Source organism: Vanessa atalanta, chromosome 6 (assembly GCF_905147765.1).
Source record: "Vanessa atalanta chromosome 6, ilVanAtal1.2, whole genome shotgun sequence".
Classification (NCBI taxonomy): Eukaryota; Metazoa; Arthropoda; class Insecta; order Lepidoptera; family Nymphalidae; genus Vanessa; species Vanessa atalanta.
The window spans coordinates 4,366,078-4,393,306 of NC_061876.1; the positions used below are offsets into that span (position 1 = coordinate 4,366,078).

The 27,229-nt window shown below is 30.7% G+C and overlaps 1 protein-coding gene across 15 annotated transcripts in view; it reads right to left on the reverse strand.

Moving 5' to 3' along the window:
* Positions 1-27,229, reverse strand: part of LOC125064682 (CAP-Gly domain-containing linker protein 1) — a 50,493-nt gene that overhangs the window by 15,502 nt on the left and 7,762 nt on the right. For 5 of the 15 annotated variants that reach the window (XM_047671853.1, XM_047671850.1, XM_047671849.1 and 2 more), the window contains 3 exons: positions 1,437-1,499; positions 1,143-1,217; positions 384-473 (listed from right to left, as the gene is read on the reverse strand). The exons of 1 other annotated variant lie outside the window; for it this stretch is intronic. In XM_047671853.1, coding sequence (XP_047527809.1) covers positions 384-473; positions 1,143-1,217; positions 1,437-1,499 — 228 coding nt within the window. Of the gene's footprint in view, positions 1-383; positions 474-1,142; positions 1,218-1,436; positions 1,500-1,984; positions 2,133-8,926; positions 9,031-16,771; positions 17,004-27,229 lie in introns of those variants that run through there. 9 more of the 15 variants (XM_047671859.1, XM_047671857.1, XM_047671864.1 and 6 more) reach the window with 9 other exon arrangements.

Genomic DNA, 27,229 nt, shown 5'->3' on the forward strand with positions numbered 1-27,229 from the left:
CTATACATTGAAAATCCATAAAAAGGCGATTTCAAACAGTGAATGCAATGCAAACAACTATTATGAAAATGAACGTCATGAATAACTAAACTGTTCAATAACAATCATATTTGAGTATTGCGTCATGCAAAACGAATTCGATAAGAATACGCTTTCATTTTCATTTATTGTGTGTTTAAAATTGAGCTATAAACGTTTATGTATTCAATACACGCGTTGATAAAATGTTATTAATGAGGAATGTTATATCGACTTACTCGTAAAGTTCTATCTACATAAACTATTTCATTCAATGGTTTACTATCGTAGTTTTGCTGGTGCGGTAATTTTTTTTACACTCAAATATGTTAGTTATCGAAAGATTTATGTGCATTGTTACTTACCTGAGGAGCGTCTCAGTCCTGCCTCGCTCAAACGTCGCGGATATTTCTCCCATAGCGTGTCCATCGAAGTTATGCTCGACCTGCTGCTGGCTGCGACGCACACAAGTCACAAACACGTGCATTAGCCACTACTACCAGCACACTAGCATGCGTTTGTAATCAATATAGCTTTGACAGCTTGTGATTTAATAACACACACATTAAGTGCAAAGTAAATCTTAAGTTTATGATACAAACTGCGCATTCATAAAAAAAGGTATGATTGTTTACAAACTAAATTGAATAAAAAATATGATTTATTATCATAAGACAATGAAGTTAATTGCAGAGACTGTAGAGGATGTAGGTGGGCTAATAGCCTACTGACATCAAATTTAAAAATAGATCAACCAAATGTATATTACTTACTTAAACTATATATTATTTTAAAATAAGATTACTGTCCTGTATTTGTTTAAATCATTTAAGTACCCATTAAATTTATTCGAGCATGCAGTTTTTTTTTAAATTTGATATTTATTAGTTTATTTAATGTTTTATTTTTCCCGGTCATTATGTGCTGATAATAGTAGAGACACATTCATATATTAAAGCCCATCACCATCGCTGATGTTACAAACAAATGAGGTATTCGTCCCTCCACCTTCTTTTTAGTGTACATTTTCATTATTTAGATTATATACAGTGTCCGGTATATTGATTAAGACATTCGTTAACATCTTACCAAATCTTCGTCATTTATTAGTAAAACAAACTTACTAGATGCCTTGCGACGTGATCGCGGTCTTTCCGGCAGACTGCTGCTAACTTCGTCTTCGTCTGCTTCGATTAAATCTGCTCCACATTCGTCGTGCAGAAGCGTGATAATAATGAAAATGTAACTTGATAAATGCTATGTACACGTACACTATGGTGTGATGTAACAAGTTTTTGCGCGCACAAACATACGAAAAACAAAGCATGGTCATGCTCGGTATAATTCCATGCAATGATAATATTTGAAGGTGCTTCAAACAATTTTTTATTTAAACTTACAAATCTGGTAACACCTACCTGATAAATGTTTTCTCGATGAGTCGTCGCTTAACTTTCGCAGCGTGTCCGAGGAGCTGCCGTCTATGACAACAAAAACAAAGACACGTAAAGCAAAACAAAAAAATGACATGCAAAACATAAAACCTTAGACGAAGAAGTTACGAAAGATCATAAACTATTAACAGAGTACGTTGCACATGGTGTAACAAAACGAATGGAAATTAAGCAAGATAACTTATATATGACTTGTTTAACCTTGAAGGTTGTACGCTATAAAAATAGAGTAGTGCACGACACGATTACAACCATTTAAACGCCTTTCTAGAAACACGTGAATAGGGAGAAACTTCAAGTCAAGATGCTTTATGAATGGAATCACTAATTGCTGCTATTGATGCAGTTAGTTTGGATATTAAAACATACCTATCATCAAATTATTTGATATTATTTTTCGTTTTATTTAATTGATAAAATGTATTACGTATCTAGAAATTTATACGGATATGTTAAGCGTTATCATGTTAATAACTGGATACTGTTGATATAGCAAATTTATTATGACTTACATTGTCTAATCTCTAGTAATGCTTGGTGCTATTTAATCACGAAAAGTCAGTCCAGCCAGCTTGTATTGGCGTGTGTCCGGCACTGATCGCCCATAGTCTGATTAATCATCTGCGACAACTGCGCAACGGACCGGCCTTGTCACAGCGCGTGGGCTCGACAATCATAACTCTGATGTAAAGTTACCAGCTCATCTCATTCCCTACGCGCCCACATGCTTACTTAGTTATGCGGAAGAAAAGTACAACGAAAGACCCTTGATACCTTTAGCCAGATGTTGTTCAATAAAAATGATCAGCGAATATTTGTTTACAGATATTTTAGTAACGTGTTGTTAACATAATATTCTAGATGTTTCGTAATAAGTTAACGTAAAGTCGATAAATTACACAATTTTATAAATAATGACGACGATGTGAATCTGCCACGGACAGAGCGACTGTATAATTTTCCTCGAAGTTCAAGGCTGAACTAAGTGTTTTTTTATTAATACTTGCATATATCGTAAATCAAAAGACATTTATCATGATTAATTTTTCTCCACGTTATTACCAGACGTGCAAGTTAATAGTAACGACATTTTTATAAATATAAAATGTCAACTTTTTTAAAATCAGTATTAGGTTTAGTGCATTAATTCGACTTTACTTATAATAAAAATACAATTTGTATTACATATAGTGCCTTTAAATATTGTACCAGAGAACGAGCACGTGCCTGCCTTTTGCGAATAACGTATGTATGTATGTCGGAAACGCTTTGTACCGTAACGACTGTAAATTCTTAAACATCTATAATGAACAACATTTACATCACAAGAGGACATATTTTTCTTGTCATTTGAACGATCTGTATTGTTATGGTAAGGAGATATTCATTATAGTGAAAAAAATGTGAGTTCTTACATTTTAAAATATTTTATGAGTTATTCATAAATTAAACAAAGCCACATTTGGAACGTTAAAAAATCAATTGATCTGACCCATAAATATGATGTCAACAGCTAGACAAAACAGGCGTCTCTCCAATTTGCTAATGTACCTCCCCCTGTATGATACTGAAACCAGTTGATTCGTATAATGTACAAACACTATCATCTAAAACTAGACGAAGTATATTTTGTGACATTTAAAAAAACACTAATAAATGATGTAATTGTGTTGCCGACGCTGTATTATTTGACTATTGAATTAACGAGAGTACTTCGTAATAAGCCATATAGAACTGTAAACACTAAGCGCAATGGTCACGTTTGCGGTTGACGTTATGGTCAAGTTCATGATGACAAAAAGCGAAATGAATGATTGTTAAAACTAAGCAGTGTCCTTGATTTTATATGCACGTTGTTGATAATCAGTTATTACATTATCTGAAGCAATAAATGTAGAGATATTTTGTAACGCTAACTGAAAAATCTAATGAATCAATATGCACAAAACTTATACCAGAATATTCAGCGCGTTTTAGAGAAGATTTATACAATATTATTATCTAAGTTGCTTCGCTTTGCAGTTTTACCCGCTTTTAATTGAAACTATTGACGTGACGTGACGTGATTTCATATTCTCGTTTCGTTCTCGTTTATAATACTTTGTATTAGAACCATTTCACCTTCATATATTATTTGATGTTATGACAAAAAAAAAACTCCACATATGTCGATAAGAATGCAGAAGACAATTCTTTAAATGTTATTTTTTCCTATTGAATTAATTATGTCATTATTTACAACTGCCAATCAATAATACTAGAACTCGCTGAGATTCCTTTTGTATTAATCATTCGATTAAGTATAACCTCAATAGATTGAATGGCAGATATATCATTTTCAACTGTTAATAATTCACATTCCACTTTCCAAGTGAATGGTTGTTAAATTGTCAATTAAGGACAATTACATGGTTTGCCCCCGTAGTATCCATCTGCATGTGAGATGGCTAGCAATTGATATAGGCTGCAAGGCTAATGCAATTCTCAATGGCAATTACACTTCAGTGAATAAGAACTTAATAAGTTTCCCAACAATTAAAATAGCGAGATAATGAAACCGACAAGAACATACAAGGAAGTCAAGTCAACTTTTTTAAATTAAATCATTAGCAGAGGAGCAGAGACAATGACATTCTACCTAAAGACAAGTTACATCTAACAAAGCAATTAATATTTATAATTGCTTCGTCAGTTTATTATATAGATAAATATCTATCTCATTTAGACATTTAGACAATTTTGTTTTAAATTATGAAAGATTGTGGATGTCAACATTGTAAACATACTTGTGCAATATGGTTTTTCATAATATATATATAGTATCTACAATAATTTTCATAGCAGGCGCAGTGCGTTTTGCCAAAGAAGTGTCACGGACTAATTGTTGAAGTTCTAGACCTATTAACTGAACGAAAATAATTAATCTGACCGAGTTGGCGGCTGCATTACTACCGCGATCCTCAAATGCAAGTTATTTTAGCGCTATTTCATCTAAATAGTACGATGTATGCACAAGGAAATTTTGAAATAACCTTAGTATTTATATCATTTTTATGGTTGTTTAGGCTAACAAGGAAATCCTACAATGCCTCGTGTCCTTCTATTCGTTTGTTAATCTCCTTTAGTTTCGCTCAGGTGAAATTCATTTTCAGAACATTTGACAGGTAGATGCTTCAAGCATTTTTCTCTAATAATATGTAATAATTATTGTTCAAAAGAACGAGGTATACAAATATTGTTAAGTACTTTAAAAGACACATGGAAATTGTTGCGTGCCTTACCTACTTTAGTGTCGATTGTATTTGCATCTTTAATGAGAATAAATAATTTTGTAATTAATTAACAGTTTTTGAATTTGTTATTGTATAAAATTTACGATGATTGCAGTTTTTTATTAAAGTTAACTTCAATAAAACATTAAGAGAAAAATTTATATGAGTTATACATAAAGATACAATTACTTGTAAAGTTTTATTGGTGAGTTATATGTAATGAAATATTTATGAAACTGCGTTTATGTACAAACGACATATAATGTCCTTGAAATCAACATGAGTCATGGGTACGAAAACAATGTTTTAAAACCGGCACTTTTGTTGAAATTTTTCCAGTAAATTCAACTCAATCAGTAAACAAGAAAGTTACGTTTTCAGGCTAGCAGGTTATTAAAAGATATACAAATAAAATAATGGAGTCAAATTTGTTTGTTTGTTCAATATAGAAAATATTAAATAATTTAAAACTCTTGCCTACGCTCTATTATGGATTTTATATGTTATATTTTCAACATTTAATTATAAATAATTTAATACAATAGTATAAATCTACTTAGTATTAAATATTTTTAAGCATTGAAAATTTGGAAACGATCAGTTAGTCTTCTAGATTTTTTTTATCACATTGACAATGGCAGAATATTTTACACTGAAAAAGAAAAAATAAAAAAAAACGAAAATCAATTATTAAAAATAGAATGAATTTGTAAAATCATGAAAAGCTTAACTAGGTAAAAACATCAGGTATGCCAAATTCAAATAGTATAATGATTGTGTTCTGCGTATAGGTAAGTATTTTTTTAACTTTTAACGTAAGATAACAAATAAAGACACTTGTTTTTGTATTCATACGTCATACAAAAACAAGTAGGTAGTATAAGTATATTTTTTACCTATTAAAGTATTAAAAGAAAACGTGCGTCAACAGCGAATCAATAACAATACAAGTATTTTAACGAATGCATGCATTATATTTTGTAATTGATATAATTGTTTAAGTATCACAGATTAAGGCCGAGACCGGGCTGCATAAATTGTTTGCGGTTAACAGTACATAATTGCAGCATTTGAATAATTCAAATGATAATCAACGCCCTTAAGGGGACTACATGAGCTAAATGCAAGTTTTATAATGCAAAAAAGTATATGATCCAATGCAGTAAACCAAATGAAAAAAATATATGATAATCTTCAGGATACATGCTAAGTATTTGTTATTTTGAAAACATGATGTAACTAATTTGGTACGATAGAAAAAAATCACAAAGTTACCTCTAAAAAGATCTTTTAATCAATAATAACTATACTTATATACGTTCCATAATTCTGTTTTTTTGTCAGATTATTCTACAAGCAATATACTATTTAACCTGGGTGTCACTTTTTTAGTAAAATCAATAGATTTTTTTTAAATCCGATATTCTTATTTTCGAGCAAAATGCGTACGCATGTGTGCGTAAACGCCGTGTACAGACAATGCCGGCCGAGGCCTGATGCTATACAGACGTGTCGATCTTTTCGCTGCATCATTCATTACGTTACGAGATATTTTTTTGTAATTTTAATTGTAAATTCATTGTTTCATGTTTTCTTATAATAAATTTTATTCTTTCTTGTAAATAAATATATTAAGTTAAAATAGTGTAGTAGTAATTAGGCATTTGTTTTTTTATTATATTATTTGTTATAAATTTTAATTGTGTAAATATGGGAAATAAAGTGAAACGCGTGAGGAAAACTAAAAAACGTTTATATAAATCAAGCGCCGAACATACATATGAACGATATTAAAAGGTAAGAGTATTTAATTAGTAAACATATTTTTTTTTTATAAATTATGAATATTGAAAACATCTATTAGAAAAATGTGCAATCAGTTCGCATATAATCAGATTTTTCGAGCCATTCTTAATAATTACGATAGAGTATTTGGTCAAAGGAAGGAAAACATCAATTGACTTTCATGGGGATCAAGTGACAACAATCGATCCCCATGAACTCGAAACATTTTTTTTTCATTATAACTACTATGACATATTAAGATACATATTTTTTAAATATATAATTTTATAATTAATAAAAATGTAATTACTAACATATATTTATTTTTTACAGAATAAAGAAAGTCGAAAACAATAACACGGAAGCTATTTATATTGCGTAAGAGTTTAATTTTATCGATTGTTTATAATAAGAATTAAAGTTATGTATGAACTAATTTTAATAATAATAAAAAAAAGTAAAGTCGTAACAAAAAAAATGTAATTGTTGTGAACCAGAGAACTAGAATATTTAGAAGTGTCATTTGTACGTAATTCATAAATTTAATTTTTTTTGTAACGTCCGCCATATTGGATTGAATATAGCAGCAATTCATGAATCGTGCATTGTCATCGAGATTAAATATGTGTGCCAACTTTCAGCTGAAAGTGGGTGTAATATTTATTCCAAGATTCCAGGACATATGTAATAACATTAACACATACAAGTGAAATTAAATAAAAAAATTAACACTAAATGTTTTTTTTTTGTAGTACTATATATAAATAAAAATATTTTAAGTTTAATTAAATCAGTTTTATTTTTTAATCATTTTCGAATAACAGTCAAAAGCAATACAAATAATTCTAATATCCTATCTATTTTTATGAGATTTATGATTAAACCTATTATGATTAACCTTTCATCAATGATTCAACCAAATCGAATTGACAACATTTTTTTCTAGTAAATATTTAGATTTTTTTTTTTTAAATTGAATATATATTTTTTCTTTATGAACCAATATTAATAAAACGAACAAATACTACGCTATATGTTACCCCACGGTCACTACACTACAGATTTCGAACACTTACGATTTTATTATATAAATAGATCATTAAACTTTTATAAAATGTTAAAACTTGGTATGGTTCAATATTTAGTATAAGAACTAATTGTGGTATAATACTATAAATAATAGAAAAAAAAGGTTAAAACTAACTGTCTATTTTATTGTATACAAAATATAAATAAATATATTGTAAGTTTAATTGAATCAGTTTTATTTTATAATCATTTGTTAACTAACATCGAAAGAAATAAAAATAATTCTGTTGTCCTATCTATTTTTTATGAGATTTATGATTGATCTTACGTCGCTCGGTTTGGCGCCATCTATTAGAATATTTGGGCGTAATCTCGTTACCTCGCTTAACCCTTAGTACACGGGCTTGCCGTTTTTGTCGATTTTGTAAGTGTGTGCGTGCGATTCTCAAGGGCACTTAGCTCTTGTAGTCCTCTTAAGGGTCCCGTATGGAGTGAGTAGTGATTGTAAGTCTAAACACGATTCGCCCCCGCGACGATAATGGTTCATAATGAGCCATACTCATAACGCGAGTCGCATGCTAAGTGATAAACTTACACTCACATACATTTATTTAATGAAGCCCATTAATCTAAATTAAAGAACCAATTGTATGTATGTCTAGCTATACATAAAAAAAAGAAGCCCTTATATATTCCTGACCGATTTGGGCCACGGCGGCTTTTCAAAATAGATTAGCATAAGATTTATTTATAGTTCGCTCTTAAATGCAGATAGTTCAAACGCAGCCAATGGTATAACGTGCTTTTTGAGGCACTAGAGTGTAAACACGGCCATTTCCCAACTTCCAAACTGATCCACTACTGAAGATTTATTGTAAGGAAATCCCTCAGTTAGAATTTAGTTTGAATTGAACACTTCAGATCAGCCAAGCCTTATAAAATAGCTAATAGATCAATGAGCCATTGAATATCTTATATTGACTAATTAATGTAATAACTTCGCAAGTTTATTTGTTCGAATGAAACGAATATAAACAGATGATGAAAATGATTCTCTTCGATTCGAATTCTCCGAAAGCTAAACATACATAATATAAAGGAACGGTGAGTTTATTTTTTCGAATTAGTCACGTTAAAACAACAATACAGATATAAATAAGAAAGTGGAGAAACAAGGAAAACGGAATTGGAAGCTGAGAGAGATCGATAGTCGTAATGAAATTCTTCGCCTGAATGGTTCAGGGATCAAATCGCTCAATAGAAATTATTAGCGTAACTAACGTACTAAGAGTCGGTATTAAATTAGTCTCCGTCACGAACAGTGACATGAAACGAATTAAAACTTTCCAAATATTTTATTTTACATACCAATGTTTGTGCAATCCATTGAGTAAATTTTGCAAAGACATTTAAGCGCGCGACATTTAACTTGTATAATGTATACATCATCTCGCTGCGAACACATTCTATGAATTGAAGCAATGTATGGAATATGGCATCTGAGAATTATAACAGTCACGAAGCTAAAGATAAGCGTTAAGTCTTTGTTTCGGGCTCACGCTTGCGAGTTACCGACTAGAATCTAGATTGTTATCGTAGGCAATGATAAATGCAACACCAAGTTAGACGGGAACGGAACCTTGACTTTCTGCATAAATAGCATACCGAGAAATATCGAAAAACATTTAAATAGAACGTAGATTCGTGTTCGAAATTATTACGATACTATGAAATAATGTGAGTATTTCACGATAACCGTTATAAATTTTATCGAATTTTCCACATATATGGCTACAAATATCCGTGTGTGTACGTGTGGTATACACGTTCTTTTATTTTTAAATAAGGATGCCTAGGAAGATTTCTAATAATAAAAATAAATACACCAGATTAAAAGCATTGCCTGACAATGTTTTATAGATACGTAAAAAAATATCTCTCCGATTTTTAATAAGGATACAAGTTATGAAACATTTGAGTCTTGACACCATTTAAGAAATTAAAACGTGGACAGTTTTTATCAAGTTTCAAGCAAATCTTATGTTCGAGATTAAGCCGTTGTTTACTTATGTAGGTCCACAAGGTGACTCAGAACTTGCTTCATACTGGATGGGATATGTGCTTAAATAGGAAAGACGCGGGCCTCCATAAGTCAACTGTGTACACAGGGCATATAAAGACATGACGCCATAATACTTGATGTTACAAAATTACTATGTAGCTTACTAACCTAACCAAAGCGGCACATTGTATTTTATATTTATAATTTATTTATTATAAAACAACAATAAGGTCAACAAGGGATTAGACGTAATATGGATAACTCTATAAAATTAGTCATGTGAGTGTGTGTTTATATACGTTACGTATTGCGTTTTATTGTTAACAAATATTTTGAGCAATGATTGTTGTATTGTGTCTTGTAAACGAAAAGTATTTTACGTCATAAAAATAAACAATAGAATAGTCTAAGAGCAATATTAAACTTGTGTATATTTAAAAAGTATATTGTATATTTAAATTTAAGTAAGTGTATATTTTTCAAATTTTTAACGACATTGAAAAAACGGAGATCTCAAACGTTTTGCCACCTTGAACTTGTAAATGCGTCTTAAAGAGACACTGACGTAAGTGTTTTGTCAATAGAGTAATTTACACTGTGCCACCTAAACGCAGCCTCCGCAGATAATAACAGCATTACATCAAATTCAAATTAGTATGTTTGTTTATTGAACATAAATTATTAGCCGTGAAATAAGTCGTATAGTACTTTTCAAACATGTCCTTATAAGATTTAATATCAATTCTTAAAAAAATCAATATACATTAATTATGAACATAATATGTATGCCTTGTGATTATTATGTTTGCTAAATAGTTTATATTCTTTTGCTAGGCTCTTAAAAGGAGTTTTTAATTTTTGAACCCTTGGTAGATTTTTGACAATCAAAGAGCTCGTGTAATTCCTTATGAAATAAATATGTCGCTTTTAAAAAGATCATTAAAATAGAAATGTTTAACTTTTATACAATTTATGATGAAACTAGAAAATGTTATTAGATTCGTTGTGATGTTTCCGGATAATGAACAAGAAATGATAAGATAGAACATACTGCTTGATTAGAGCATCTGAATTCGAGATAAGGCAGATCTAAAGAATTATCAAAGACATCTTGACAAAGCGCGTTTAACACTTATTACAAATCAGTATTAAAAAGCATATATGATATGAAAAAACTAGTTTTTACCGGTTCGATTTCTTACATCTTTTAGATTTAAAGTGTGTACATATACTTCTATACTATTAAATCTTCTGGACTATAAACTATTTATTTACATGAAGCCTTGGCATAAACATACTCTTTATATAAAACAATTAAAAATTAAAAATATCGACTGTGCTTATCACGATCACGTGGAATGGTGGCAAGAATGCTAGCAGTATTTCCCCGTTTTATCGCAATTCCGATCATCTAGGCGAAAAATAAACCAGCCCTCCTGTCACCAGAAGTAATAAAACGAAGTGTTTATATGCTATGTTTGTATACTTACCATGATATATTTACAGCCCATACATTATTTCCATGTGAAAACTCAAGTAATAACATATATTTTCGTTTTTCTATTATTCTGATGTCATTTGTTTTTATTATATGATGTGTAATAAAGTATAAATAAAAATAAATCTAGTCGACCGTTGTTCAGACATGTTCGTGGCAATAGGACAAACCAATACACAATTTAGATTAAAATAATAATAAAATTTGAATAAAATATTTTTAAATTGTTAAAAGTAGATGTCGTTGAACTCACAAGTACTATGCGAATGTATAAAAGAAAAATTCAGAAACATACTAAATAAATATTAAAACAAGGCTGACAATAGTCATATAGTATTTATTTTAACACCTCTGTTACTTATGGTAGGCAAGAATTGTCGTAAAATAATATTTATGTCGACTAAACAATGGTTTCAATTTATATTAAAATGTACGTATTTATTTATTAAACACAAATTATATTATAATCTTTGAAAATATTGTATAGTATATTATTATTAATTAAGTTTTTATCCAGGGAGTCGCCTCGTACACTTATAAATGACAAAAAGTTTACTTCAATCTTTGATCCATTATCTATTTCTATGCAAGACACGGTATGTGTTTTTTACTTTGTTGCTATGTTGCTGCGTGAAAAACACACTTGCTATGTTCTATAATACTAAGTAATAATTCCAGAAAGTCACAAAGTCTTTGTACTCTTTGTAACATTAAGAAATATTTCTAATCATTTAATTAATCAAGTTCTCATTCATAATAAAATGTTAGCGTTCCATTATATTATATTAGACAATATATTAACTTTAAGGCTCGTATGAAGTAGTGTATTAGATTTATATTACAATTAGAGCGAATGAAATGCGTAAATATAATTTATAACTTGCACCTGTTTCTGAGCAAAAACAGAGCCACTCACATCGATTATGAGCAAACGCGTTACGTCTGTTCATCTCGTAATAACTCAATTTCCTGATCGACCCTCAGACCTAGATAAATAAGATCTTACGCCTGAATAGGAGTGATAAATCAAAATGTAACTGTTATTCGATTGTGAGCTCGATATAGCGATTGGAGCGCTGATTATTCGATAACATAACTCGAATTATCGGTATATTACAACTAGTGTGAACAACACTATCATTATATTTCTTCAGCCTATACTAATGGTATACATTTTGTAATTGTGTATCACGTTATATTGAGCTGGTTGCTTCGAGTAATATTACATTACTGAAGGAAAAGTAACAGCTTGGTTTGATGGTGTGAGATGATGGATACACATGTGGTTGAATTTCACCCAACTGCATGTTTTGGGTGAAATTCTACCACGATGTTCTTAACGATGATCTTTCACCGTTCACGAGCACAAGATGAATTATAAACACAAACTTGAACTCGCAATCTTCATCTCAACCAGAGCATATCTCATCACATTATTAAAATAAATAGAGGCACTAATTAAATTTAATACAATTACAGGATATAAAGTGTTATTAATAAATTAATGTTTAATTATTTTTTGTCTTGGGCAGTAAAGTAAGAAAATTCAATTTTAATGTCGAATTTTTGTACCGTCTTATTATATTTAAATGATGCATTCTTTTATTCTACTAATAATAATTTAAATGTAATTGTAAAATCTAAAATTGCTGGTCAAATTATGAAGAGAAAAAAAGTACTAATGCATTATTTAAAATGATTCTAAATAAGAATGTTGTGGTCCTTTTAATGGAAACGCAAAATTTTAATATTTCTACTCTTACTACACTACTTATGAAAACACATACAATATAAACATCACGAAGAACACCAGCATGGCCTAAATAAATACTTATTTTAAGGTGAGATCGATTCCACAGACCACATAAAGATGCATTTAGTAACAGTGATTACGGCTATGATGGTTTGGTTTTAATATAGATTTACTGTAACTATTGTAAAAATGCAGCATGTTCTAAATAGTGCTTACAAAAATTAATAACATACCTTAACGATAAATACAGGGCATTGGACACAGACCAATCGTTAGTTAATTACATAAGTATAGTATATGAAGTTGATGAATGCGGAAACAGAACGCAATGGATGGGCGGGTCTAAGGGAATATTCAATAAAGTTAGTGTAGAGTCTAGACGGAATGGCGTCGATGCAGACTGTTATAAATAATATAAAGCTTGTATAAAGTGTTGGACAGACTTTTAAAAATAGATAGAATACCATATTTGGCGATATTCCAGATAATGAACAATAAAGAGTTTCAAGTGAACGCCAGAAAGTTAAAGAGCTACTCGTCCCAATTCGATGTCCATTAAAAAAGCAGCTGTCAAAAAATCAACAATGTGTCGATCACCCTAACGATCTCTGCTTGCTGTACGGAGTAACAAATAATAATGCCGTCCTAAAGGATCGTAACTAATAATAGAAAAGGCAATCCCAATCGCAATTCAATACAATACCTACGCTAATTGACTGCGCAATTTTGTTTACAAGTTATATTACGTAATGACACGAAACATAAACTACCTTGCGAATTGATACTGAAATTATTGCAACGTCATAAACAAACCTCGTTATTATATGGCTGCGTCTAGGTGTGTTAAAAATTTATTGAAACGACGATGATTTTAATTTTATTATGAAACGTGTATAACGAGTATCGCTCAAGCCAAGAATACAATTACTTCGGGATCTTCTACGCGATCTTTTACCATTTACGACATCAATTTCCAATCAAGAGAAACTAGTTTTTATAACGACTTCAGATGGCGCCGAGCACAAAAACAGCTAAAATTATGCACGTGGCACTTATAATTAATAGGTGAGTTGAGTAATGGGACAGGCATGACTAAGAATCAATACTGTAACAATTCTACAAATATAGTAATGATATGTGCCTTATCTATAGATAGATTATACTGATTACAAGCAAAGGTGATCTGGTAGATAGACTTACAAAATAAACAATCGTTTGATACTAAGTATAAGGGAACGTTAGGGATTTAAGTTTGTAATTAAATTCACGTGTAACATAATACTGACGACTGATCTCTTCGACATATTCGGTTTGGTCCGATACGCTTCAAGAGAATCGATGTCGCTACATTGTATGAAATTGAAACTATCGTTCAAGGTTTTCACGAATTGATATACGACGGTGACAACAAAAAAAAAATAGGACAGCTATAAATCCCACCTAATAATCTCAATAACAAATCTAAATGATTTGTAGCCTTAGGATGAGCCCTACGTTACATACATAATGAGGCGCACTTGATGGCACCGACGATAATTTCACACATCATGCAAGTCAGTCACGTAAAGTCGGTACAGGTTACACTTGCTCTGCAATTTAACCACGGATGACCGACAACAATGCCAAGTCGCGTAATCGGGCAATTTCGACTCAAACAGCGCATCTCCGATAAGGATAAGACACAGGAAGTCAACTGGTCGGATATATATGATTATGTTTAGCCTAGAGCGGAACGAGTGTGTTGTTATGCACATATGCTATCATTTTTGCAAGTTGTACAACCTATGTTACCTGATTTAAAGACATTACTGAAGTCTACATTTTCTCTTACTAAGTGTATCATGGGTTGGGGGTGGGTACAAAGATAGCTCAAAGGGTCAGGATCCAACCTACGTTTTCCACACCACTGTGCAGCCTGTATCTCTTTGAATTATTCAGCCGTTAATACTATACACGTCGTAGTTTGTTTTAACCTTAAACGAACGTTACTGATAGGGAACTCATTAAAAACGCGAAATAAAATGTAGTATTTTTCAAGGACGTAGACTAACCTTACTATAAACTTGACCTTCAATTAGTCGTTTGATATTTATCAGTATATCAAGCATACTTGCGTGAACCAACCCATTTGGTATTTATGAAATTTTAAATAATAAATAAAACGAAATAATATTTTCGCATACAAAACAATTTGAATACCTAAGAACTACGTATCAACGTAGCGTGACATCGGAATAGCTGGAAAGTTATCGTGTCATTTATAAAAAAGAACCCAAATAATTGATGTCGTGCTAAAGACGATATCGCTGATAATATTGTTATCATTATTGTTATTAAATTTAACCCCAATATTTAAAAAATAATCATAAAAATCAATAAATATTCGATTACCTACTCTTAGCCATTTCAACCGCAAATATTTTAATGAATCGATGATTTCAATTGCCATAAATGATTGGTAGAGTCGTATAAAATCGTTAGTCACTGTAATTAAGTTAATTGTTCATCTTCTGTTCATGTCTGACAAGGTTACGGTGCACTTACGGTTATGTGGCGTGACATGATAAAAAAAACCAAAGAAGGTGAGGTTAGTTGAATACCATCGACACTAGCAATGGTTAAAGCATACCAATCAAACATTATCAAGTCCATAGTGGTCATGGATATCTTCTCACAATAATTACTATTGATAACAAGAGCACCCTGAAGTGATTAAAATACATGTACACTAGTCAACCAAAACAGAATAGTATTAATTATTTATAAAAATAACCGTTTGTAAAGTGGGTTTTATGTAAGGGGGCGTTTGAAGGATTATTAAACAGCGGTACGAGGGGAAGTTCAAAGGCGAATCTCAGGGGAGGCCCACTGCCAGTACACGCCTAAATACATAAGTCATCCAGCTTCAGACTATTAATAAGTAACATGTTAGACTTCGTAATATAATATCAGAGATATTTTCTCATTTCTACAAATAAAATTTTTGAAACATAAAGCATTTAGCGTGCAAAAATCTGATAGCTTGTTGAAATTCCTTAAAATAATTCTTAAGATGAAATTTTCGAAAGAAATAATCAAATCGGTGCCGTAATTGAAAACGATTCGCGTGAGGACGACGTCGAGACGGAATAAGTTTTTTTTAAGAAAGAGTATTTATTGTTATTGCCGTGAATAAAACATACCGGTCTTGGGTTTAATGTTTTTAAAATAAAACTTTAAATGACATTACCTTGTAAAGGTGGAGAATATTCCGTTTCATTACATAAGAATAAACATTTAACTTACACTATTTCAGTTTATGAGTTGTGTCAGTCACGATTTAGTGCTAACAAATACATTTATCGTGAATAGCATATGTACCCAACAGCATGTTGAATAGGACAATACAAACTATATTATTACTCAATTATTTCGAAATAACACGTCACAATATTTATTTTTTTTAATTTTTATCTAACAAAGGAGCAATTAATTTCTGAATTATTAAACATCAAAGAGTTACATAAAAATACATAAGCTTTTCAAATCATTATTTAATTATTTCCAATAACTCCATGATGTTGAGTAACACTAAGCTGTATGAACTATTTTACTTTAATTAGCGCTACAACTGTTAAATACTACTAACAAGTTGAGAACAAAACCATACATTCTAGCAAAATAAAAACTATACCAATATTTGCTTAAATACAAACAAAGACACCGAATGCTTTATTAAGTACTGTCTATATTTAAACGCGATAAGAAATTATTTATTACCTATCTTTAGAAATTTAATATGTCATTGATCATAATGAAAAGGAATGTTTTAATATTTATAAAGAAAAACAGATCAAATATTTAACTTAAGCACAAATTTAATACAGGGCGTTATTGTATTAAGTATTCAGGTAGACTTACCAGAAAAGCTTATTTTTGTTTCCACCGGCATCTTTTAGCGGTTTTTTTTATTATTATTATTTTAAGGCAAATATTAATTTGTTTCTTTTTTTATATCTTGTCTTTGCTTTCCTTTTTTTCTGTTTACTGTTTCTTGTGTCGTAGGGTTTGTCAAGCGCGAGTCTGATACGCGTGATTCGTCCGCTAGCCGAGTAAGCACTGACAACCAACGCGTTCTACGTGCGCGCGTCCGACTCACGTTTCCGATACTATGTTCTTTCAGCGTTTTGTCCCTTTTTCACAAAAGGACCATTTAATTTTGTTTGAGTTTCGTATGGTATGTAGAGATCCGTTTTTTATAACTGTGCTTATATGATCATGTAATATTGATGTAGAACGATTTATTTTTTAAGAAAATTACATCTAATTTTTAAATAAGTCCGTCTATGTCTGACGAAACCATTGAAAACCATTTTTCGATGAAATTTGGTAAGACGATATGCTGGTATTGCGTAAATAAGTTACTACCAGAAAATGTATCACTTTTCCGAAGAGAAAAATCGTGTAAAGGAATATGTAAATACGTTCGCTAATTTAAGTAAATAAGTAGCAGCTCCTACACTTTTCATTGCTTTAAAAAAGCCGCTGCCTTGTTATTGATTGGATACATTTTTTGAGTACGTTTTTGGTTATTTTTGTAACTACCTTGTATTACATAATTACTTAATTTATATATAACTTTTAAATTATGACGTAATAACTTGTTTCCTTTTATGGGTAATATTTTAAATATAGCAGGGGGCAAGATCGGCAATGTGGTGAGACCGTACCGATCGAATTTGCGGCTGTATCAATTGCTTTTTATATGTTGTACTCTGCTCGAGAGAAGTTTTATTAGCTTGCATTGGTTGGAGAACAAAATCAATAAAAAAGGTGCTCAAATCAGACGAAAATTCGATCGGTACGGTCTGACCACATTGCCGATTCTACCCTAACGCACTCTACTCAGTATCGCACTAAACTCAAATACACACAAAAAAGTTAATAAAAGTAAAGAATCGTCAAAAAACGTTAAAATAACGCCTTTTTTTATATTGGGAACAATATGTTGTCATTAATAAGTATTGGCGTTATGCCGATTATGCATGTATATTATAGAACTAAGTGAGTTTCGTTCATACATCGAGTTGGGAGTAACCCAACTTATCTGTTTGTATCGAACAAAATAATACAAATACATATTGGACATCGTTTCTCAACATAATGGTCGGCACCCCCAAGAATATAAATAAAGTATTAAAAATTACAAAATCATTCACATTAAAGGATATTAATCATTTAACAAATCAATAATAATACATTATTGTTATAGAAATATTATTAGCGACGATATTTCGAGGTATTCTATCTATTCGTTTTTGTTATTGAAGAGGTCGCAGCGGTGAAAAGGTTGAGAACCTTTGATGTAACAGATAAGGAAATATTATTTTAGGTCAGAGATAACGATTCGCTAATCCATAAATAATCGTAGTAAATACAATATTCCTTTCACTTCGGTGAATATTTCATGTCAATACTATTTAAAGAATGTGCTGACTGACAAGTGCAATGTTCACTGTAATCGATTCTAGGGTTAATTGTCACAGATTATATCCCAAATTATATTATTTAATAGTTCCTACAGGTCAATGTCAAAAACTTAATTTTAATTACGGGAAACATACAGCATAATACACAAACATTTGATACCAAAATAAGTCTTACATAAGTCAACAAAGTGGAGTATAAGAGCGTTACATTTGCTTAAGGGCTGTCAAAACAAGCCGCCGATCCGAAAATAAATCGCAGATCTGATAAGAATCGGTAAAATAAATTCCAGTAGGATTTTAAAAAAATAATTAAATATTTACTTTTATTTGCCTGGAGGCGATTGTTTCATTCCTATACAACAATTTTCAATTTACACCTTGAGTGAATAAACATTCCTTATCAATACTTTTAAATGTTACAATTGAATTGGTCATGCGGGTACTATCACCACGTAGTAGGGGGTGTTGCGACTATAGATTCATGACATAATTGAGTCAGTTGGTAACAAATACATTATAATATATCTAAAATAGAACATCTTAGTTTCAGGCATAATTTTAATATATTAAGAAATCATACATTCCCCCCACTAATCGAGGATGACGCAAATTAGGTCTCAGTCTCAGACATGCAATACAATAAATTATCAATAGACACATATTACATTCAACTTAACATAGTTACTAATAGGTAATTTCTAAACAGCAGAAGGAAAAGTTTTACCAAGAATATTACAAGCAACTCTTTCACAATAGATCGCCTCATTTATTCCAATTAAGTCATAACATCATACAATTACATATCATTCAAAGAAACGTCATGGGTGTACAAAGTCAAATATTTGGAAACAACTGAACTATTTTAGAAAGTCGGTCGAAATAATCTAGATACATCACTTTGCATGACATCTCACATTTATCTTTCGAACGTTACTTGTAATCAACGATGAGATAAATTGATTTCTGCCTTTCAAAGTTAACATTTTTCTACTTTCACTTATATTAACAATTAAAGACCAAACAAAGTTAATTTAGTCCATAAATGACGAAGAGAGAAAGATAACGGCAAATTAAAAAAGTAATCATTATGCAATAAACTCGATAAGTTCAATATAACATTCACTTGTTCGCCTACTTTAATATAATTACTTTTTAAGAAATCTATGACGTTTTTATAATTACTTAATAATTTGATAGTATTTTTCTCTCAGTAGGCAAACGGTTTAATGGGCCGAATGGTCCATTTGAAACGTTGGAAACTGAGATGTTATGTCCCTTGTCCGTGCAGTTATATTGGCTCACTCACCCTTCAAACTGGAACACAACAATAGTTATTGTGTTGTTTTTGCGGTAGAATATATGAAGTGGGTGGTACCTACCTAGATGGGCTTGCATAAAGCTCTACTACCAAGTAAATATAAGTTATATTTGGTTCAATCATAACTTTAATATTTTATGTACCTGTTGTGGTTTCGGTAGCAGGGCGTTAGAAAAATATATAAAAAATAAGCTGTCAGCGTGACGCTTTTGGATGGTCCCAAACGTACAATAATTTATCTTGGTGGCCTAAAAAGAATGACACTTAAAACAGGCCCATAAACTGAAGTTCGGTAAGCAGACTCTTTCCTTGAGCGCTTTTGAATTACGAAACAAAACCTCTAAATTCTGAAGTCTTCTCATCCAAGTCGTTAACTTTATTAGATATTACATACTTATAATAAAAATGAAATAAGTATCACTTATAGTTGATTAGGCTATACATCTATCGGAAGCATAAGACCATTGTTTCATTTTGATTTGTCAGCAGATATTTGATAAAATCATGAGGACTGCTCCTGCCGAACTACATTCCATATTCGGAGAGCAGTCTCAATTATTTTATCTGTTTATTTATTAATTGTAAGGTACTAACTTATATATATATATATATATATATATATATAGCATCATAGCTAAAATCTATTGATCGGACGAAAAATAGGTCTTGGGAGATAAAGATATGTCGAGGGTTGGTAGAAGATTGAACCAGCAAATATTACATAGTATAAGAAAAACCTATTTACATTTCAACTCACTGATTCTTGACTGAGATGATATTATTAACATAGATATATAAGTAATTATAATATGTCTCTAATCTCTAATGTCTACGTCATTGAAGTCGATTATTGAATTCGATTTAGGAAAGATATGAACACAAAAAAAGGTTATTGATTGGCTATTTCCGAAAATAATAATGTAGACGGTTTTCATTTATAAACTAAGAGCCCTGGGATAAAATTATATTATGCTTACGTCAGGTAGATGAGATTTTAATTACTAAGTTAAAGCCAGCTGCAGGCAAGTTAATATACCAAAGAACTGGTAGTAAGGAAAAAAATATTAATTTAAATTTTAAGATTATTCGATACACAGCCTTATAATATATAGCCTTATAATAGTATTTAGTTATTCGGCCGGATGATAAACCGAATGTACCGAATATCGAATAGTAACCGAAAATATGGTATAACTGTGCATGTAAGCCATTATATGTCCTTTCTTAAGTATGAATACACTCTTTCGTATTCTACAATTTTCTCACGTTCGTCGTGTCAAGGAAACGCGTCAAAGTACGAAGAGCGTACCAGTTTTTATGTCAAGACTTGACACTTAAGCACTTTCGCTTGTACTTTGGTTTTACGAAACATTGTCTGCGGAGAAACTCCAATCTTTGTTAGAAAGTAAGATGTTTCTTAATCTAACACTTCTCTCAGGGCTTCCTTTTTTTAATAAGCTTTACTTTTTAAGAATAATAATTTGCATTTATAGTAACTTCACTGTATAAATGTCGACTGTCGGCCTGAATCGGTGCAGTATCGATCGTGTTTGACAAAAAAACATACTATTATAACAAAAAAGTAATGCTAAAACATTTTTATTGTGTGAAGTACTTGTATTGCTACGATATTATAGCTATTACAGATACTGGTCGTTAAAAGTGTAATCTGTAATCTCAATTGCCTTTTATCCATTACATAATGAAAATTATAATAGCTTTTACGATGAGATGTTGGATATAATTAGAAATACATAAGTTAAAATGTTATTTAATGACAATACAAAAATTGAACATCATTTATAACAATAAATCGAACAGATCGCAAAACACGTTTCAATTTAATTTTAAATGAGTTTTGCCAAATTGACTAAGCTAATATTTTACAGGATATATAATAAGTGTGCTACGGTTATAAAATTTTATTAGTTTTAGTACATTAACAACAAATAAAATCTTGTTTAAATTGTATATTTTTTGTTAGGGTTTTAGCCTTAATATGCACGACATACACTTATCACGCAACTATGCATGCGAATACATTATTATTATACTATCCGAACGAATCATATATGCACAAAAGGTATATCTGAATCAGAACTTGACGCTTCCTTGATTGGCTCTCGTTAATAAAATATGAAAAATAATAATTAATTAATGCATTAGTCCATCACGACGATAGCATATCGCCAAGAATTAATAAATATCGATTAAAACATTACAATCATCTTTGGTAACTTGAAATTATAATTTTAATATCGACAAATGTTACAGAAACTCCATAGTGCAACCCAGTGTATGTGATAATTTTTTGAAGATGTTACACCTAGTACGTTGCACTACAAATTTACCTATAGTTGTACTCACACAATGTCAAAATAAAATCATAAAAGTAAATAATTGAAACTGGGAAATTAAAAAAAAAATATCTAAGATCCCCATAAAAGTTAAGATAATATTATTCTTCGCAGAACTAACACAAGATTATCTCATCTTTGCTATTGACATAACCCGGAGCAGTGACCGGTAGATCGGAATTCAAACAATCGCTGACTCACAGTTCGCAACGGAAGGCACGTATGTGCACCATTTAATACTCTCCAAACCGGGGTTAATATTTATGTCTCGGAGGAAACGCTGATTTCATAAAAACTTATCGAGGTTAACTAGCGCAACCCAAATCCGGAATATTACGTAAAAATAATATCATTTCACTAGTTTGCATTCATAGATTATATTTTTTCTTGTAGATATTTGTAAATATGTGAAAATTACCTAGTAGCTAAAACGTGGGAATTTTACTGAAGATTGCGGGTTCAAACCCAAACGTGGTCCAGTTTCCGTGTGATTAACGGGGGCACATAATCATTTCGCCTATTTCCTACAAGTATGTAGGTAAGAAAAACATTATAAGGTACCTGGGATTTCGATGTATCAGATGTAATTCTGTAACTTTTGTTACCACCACCGCATTAGAACAGCGTGATCTCTTATTTATATAATTTTATATATTTGAAATGACATTTCTGTTTAACGAAAGACGTTTGTATTTATTATGTTAATATATTCTTTACTTAAGCAAAAATAAATCCAAATGTAAATGACCCTTAAAATTTACCGATACCTAGTTTAGTTTGTATTTTTTTTATATAATACAACAAACAAAATCAAGTAAGCGATAAATTATCTCGTGCTTCTATAAACATAAATATTCCACCAGGAGAGTATCTTAATATGCGTATTTTCTAATAATATATATAGGTATAATAAACAAATTATATTCCTTTTATACATTTGAAAAGTATAATCTATCGAATAATAACTTAAAAAATTATTATTTTTGTTTCCATACTATGGGTATGATGAATGTGTGCTGTGCGTGAATAAGTTTTTGTCGATATCTGATATTAAAAATACATGAAATAAAATATGATCGTCCATAATATTGTACAAAAAATTTCCGACCACAAAAAAGAAAAACGCAGTTTAACTATTTTGTTTTCGAATTGATATAATAAAATATTATATCAAATTAATATTTTTAAACGTATTTTAGCCTATCATGAAAAAAATAACCTTATTTTTATGTACGTCAAAACAAGAGTAGCTTTTTATTTAAATTCGCTCTCGTGAAATCCATTTATACTTCTACTTTTGTAACAAAAGACTTAATTAAAAATAATTCGTTGAATTTCTCTAATATAATTAATGTAAGTAGGTCCGCTTAAACGTGCAAATTATAATCATCACATTGTCTCATCATTTATTACGACATCGCACGATTGTATGGAAACAATCGCGTCATTTTGTAGTTTGACAAACTCTGCATTAAATTTTAGGTATCGTGTGACCGTGTGATTGAAGTTAGCTTGTGTTTTGACTGGGAGGCACTGGGGTATGACTGTGGTCGTCGACGCTTTGGCCTGGAGTCACGTAGGGATCTCGTGTTAACAAGTAGAGCGGGGCCTCACCGTGCATTCGATGGAAAAAACTAATTTAGCTTTTAACTGTAATTTTCCGGTAATTTCACATTTAACATTTATTTCCAAATTAGCGACATTATTGCCAAATCTCAGGTCGTTTTTTTTTTACTAGGCATTTGCCATTTGCAAATAGATTATTTAATAATTAATTCTAGTTTACATTAAAGCTGCCTTCAAATTTTTTGTTTCGTTTCAAATGTTTCATATTGACCATACAGGCACACTTATAAAATGAAACCGTACAGTTTTAGTGGGAAAGTAAGTTTAAAGTCTACTTTAAATATATTCTAAATAAAAAAAAACAAATTCTGTCAAAAGCACTCTTATATTATTTTTTGTATCTTTACCATTTTATATCAAAGAGTACATTTCTCATAATTATGTAAGTAAATACTTAATAATGAAATCAATTATTGGTAAATCAATGAATTCCAGACAAGCCAGTCCTTGTTCTTGAATCAATAAAACAAGTGAATCCCAAAAGGCTTCCATGATGGCTTCCATGCATTCGATACGATGGGTCTTCACGCCTGCGTCGATCAGGCCGTAACACTTTCCAGTAAATATTTCAACATACTCGAGTTACGGGAATATCGTTTCACAGGAAATAGAATCTCGTGTCCGGTGAAGGAACTGGTTGCATGTTATGAAGACAACAAATAGTATCTAATTACATATTATTTAACATATATACGATTGTACGAATTTTGATTATTTGATTTACATGCATATATTCATTTAGGTTTGACACAAAAAAATATGCAATTTAAGAATAGTTGCACATTATTTTCGCTGAAAAACAGCTACAGTACGGATTTTTTATTGTAAATTTGACATTATTAATGCAGCAACCTTGAACACGTATTGTACCAGAAAACGACTACGTATATTATTTATTTAAGTTTGGCGAGACGAATAATTTTCCATGCGGGATGCTTTTTTTTTTTGCTACGCTTTTATATGTTAACTTGGAAACAATAAAGATTAATTGCTGACATTTACGAAGAATATTGTGTTAAATATAAATAAATAAATAAAAATATATACTGTCCTATGCAAACTTACTCAGTTTCATTAAAATAAACTATATTCAGCAGCGTCTGTTTGATGGAGAAATAACAAAAGAAATAACAAAACAAAAGACGTTCGCATTTATGAAATTAAAATAAAAGAATGTCTCGTTGCGTTTTAAAATAAAACGTTCATTCAAAGTTCTCTTCAGTTTATTACACGAGAGCTTAACTTTATCTCTTTATCTGTTTACTTGTCAAGACACTTATGATAGCTCTTTCGTAACAATTGTCGTCTTCACTTCAGTTGGTACCCAATAATAGTTTCCTTCGTGACTCTCTGTAAATATCGGTTATTCATTAAATCAAGTATTTGAGATTTAGAATTGTTATTCCGCTTTAGAATAAAATTCACCTTATTTAAAGACCGACCAATGAAGTTTGGTTCAATATAGGGTCCAATATATTCGATAATATGAGGTCCTGTTTCAATTTCAATGATATTACACATTGTTGATTTTTATTTAAAGCGTAAATTCCATTTTCATTTATATATATAAATATAATATAATTAAATTTACTTGATTTAATTTATATGACATCGAATAATAAGCGGTATCGTCTCTCTGGACATTCCAGTATTAATGTCACGACTCGATTCCAACTCGGTTGAGAGTCACTGGACATTCCCAGTTTTTATTATTATTGTTATGAAACTGTACACAGATTAGTCAGTAATATTACGACGTAGCTTTTTTAAATGACCTTAGCTAGAACAAGGCTGTCTTTTTTTAGAATCCTGTAGTAAAATCAATAGTCGTGCATTTATTGACGTCATCATTAGTGATACACACCATTGAAATGTCCAATTGCTGGACAGAGGTCTACTCCCTTTTCATTAACACGTTGTTACAGTAACGCTCCACAGAAAGTAAGCTAATATCAGATTTTTTCTTACAAATAAGCATCAGATGAAGTATCCACAATTGAAATTCGTAAAAATTCAGAGGCTTTTGTTCAGATTTGACCCGTGATCTACAGTTAAAATCTCGTGTTCTACGTTTAAACCACTGGGCCATCTCGACCGTGTTTATGTTGCAAAATTCACGTCACGACTCCGTTCTAACTTTAAATGTCCATTAAAAGTCATTGAGCATACTCAATCTTAAATTATAATACAATTGAACACATTAGTTACTCTTTTAATGACATACGTTTTTAAATCACCTTATTTCGGATATTATCATATAGATACAATCACTTATTGTTAGCGCTTTGTGCAGGCGTTGGTAAGGTACCACTTACCACTCACTCATTTTATATTATACCACCAAATAGTGATACCTTATATATTTCGGTTTGTAGAGTAATTAAGCCAGTGTAACTATAGGCACAAGGGACAAGGGGCTTGGGATTTTCATACAGTGTCGATATTTAGGGCAGTAGTGACCACTTACCTATATTTGCTAGTCAATAAAAAAAAAACATGTTTATTAAGATATAATCATCCCATATAGTATATATACCATAGACCATGAAAGAGAACTGAATATCACGATTCCATTGAAAATAAATCAAGTACCGTAAAGAATAGACATTCTCTTAGCAGTGAAACGGCAATACAATCCAGTCACGATGCAGAACTATACAGTCGATTCAATTAATTTGTCGTACAAATGACCTTAAGAAATTCACCAATTGCATCGTAACGTTTAGTTTTCAATTGTTTACAGTACACATGGCAAAGTGTATCGAATTGTTATTATGATAAAAATACAGAGAACAATGTTACTATATAGCTATCGTTACGTTATATATTATAAAGGTCGTTTAAACAAGCAAAATAAAAAATATATACGAATTAAATTTTATTTACTTTCTGTCAGTTATCGATACCATAATACGTTAAAATTGATCATCCCTTAAGTTTGCCTCGTGTCTCTATTTAATATTTTGAACATAAAGTTTGGTTGAAAATCATTAACAGGATCATCATTTCGTACTGTTTGTTTACAAAACGTAAAAAAATAACTGGATGTTTTCATATATAAATGTGCTTTTTAAAAAAACGTCGATCACATTCACTATGTTATGTTTTTCGATCAAATTTTATTATCATTTTTAATCTGTGGAGCTACATTTTAAATACAGACGATTAAATAAAGAAAAAAAATATTGTTTATTATCATATTATTGTATAAAGTCAAATATAATATGAACGTAGGCGTTAAAATGGCAGCCATTTTTTATATTAAATATTTTAAAAACTTTATGTTTAAGTTTTAATGACATAACAACCAAATATGAGTTTTTTTAATATGCATAATGGGAATAATAAAGAGTAAAATTAATGTTAGCCGGTCTGATGTTAATTACCGCGCAGGTATTTATAATATACCTATACATAATATTAATATTGCACACAAATGTTCGGTTCAAGGTTGATTTGTTGCAATATACTGACATTGCATTTAATTATTGCATTAATCAAGTGGTTAGCTAAAATTATGTTCGTAATTAACATATATACCTACCTAATGTATTTTAATGAAAATTATGTGATCACTTGCTTTTAAAAC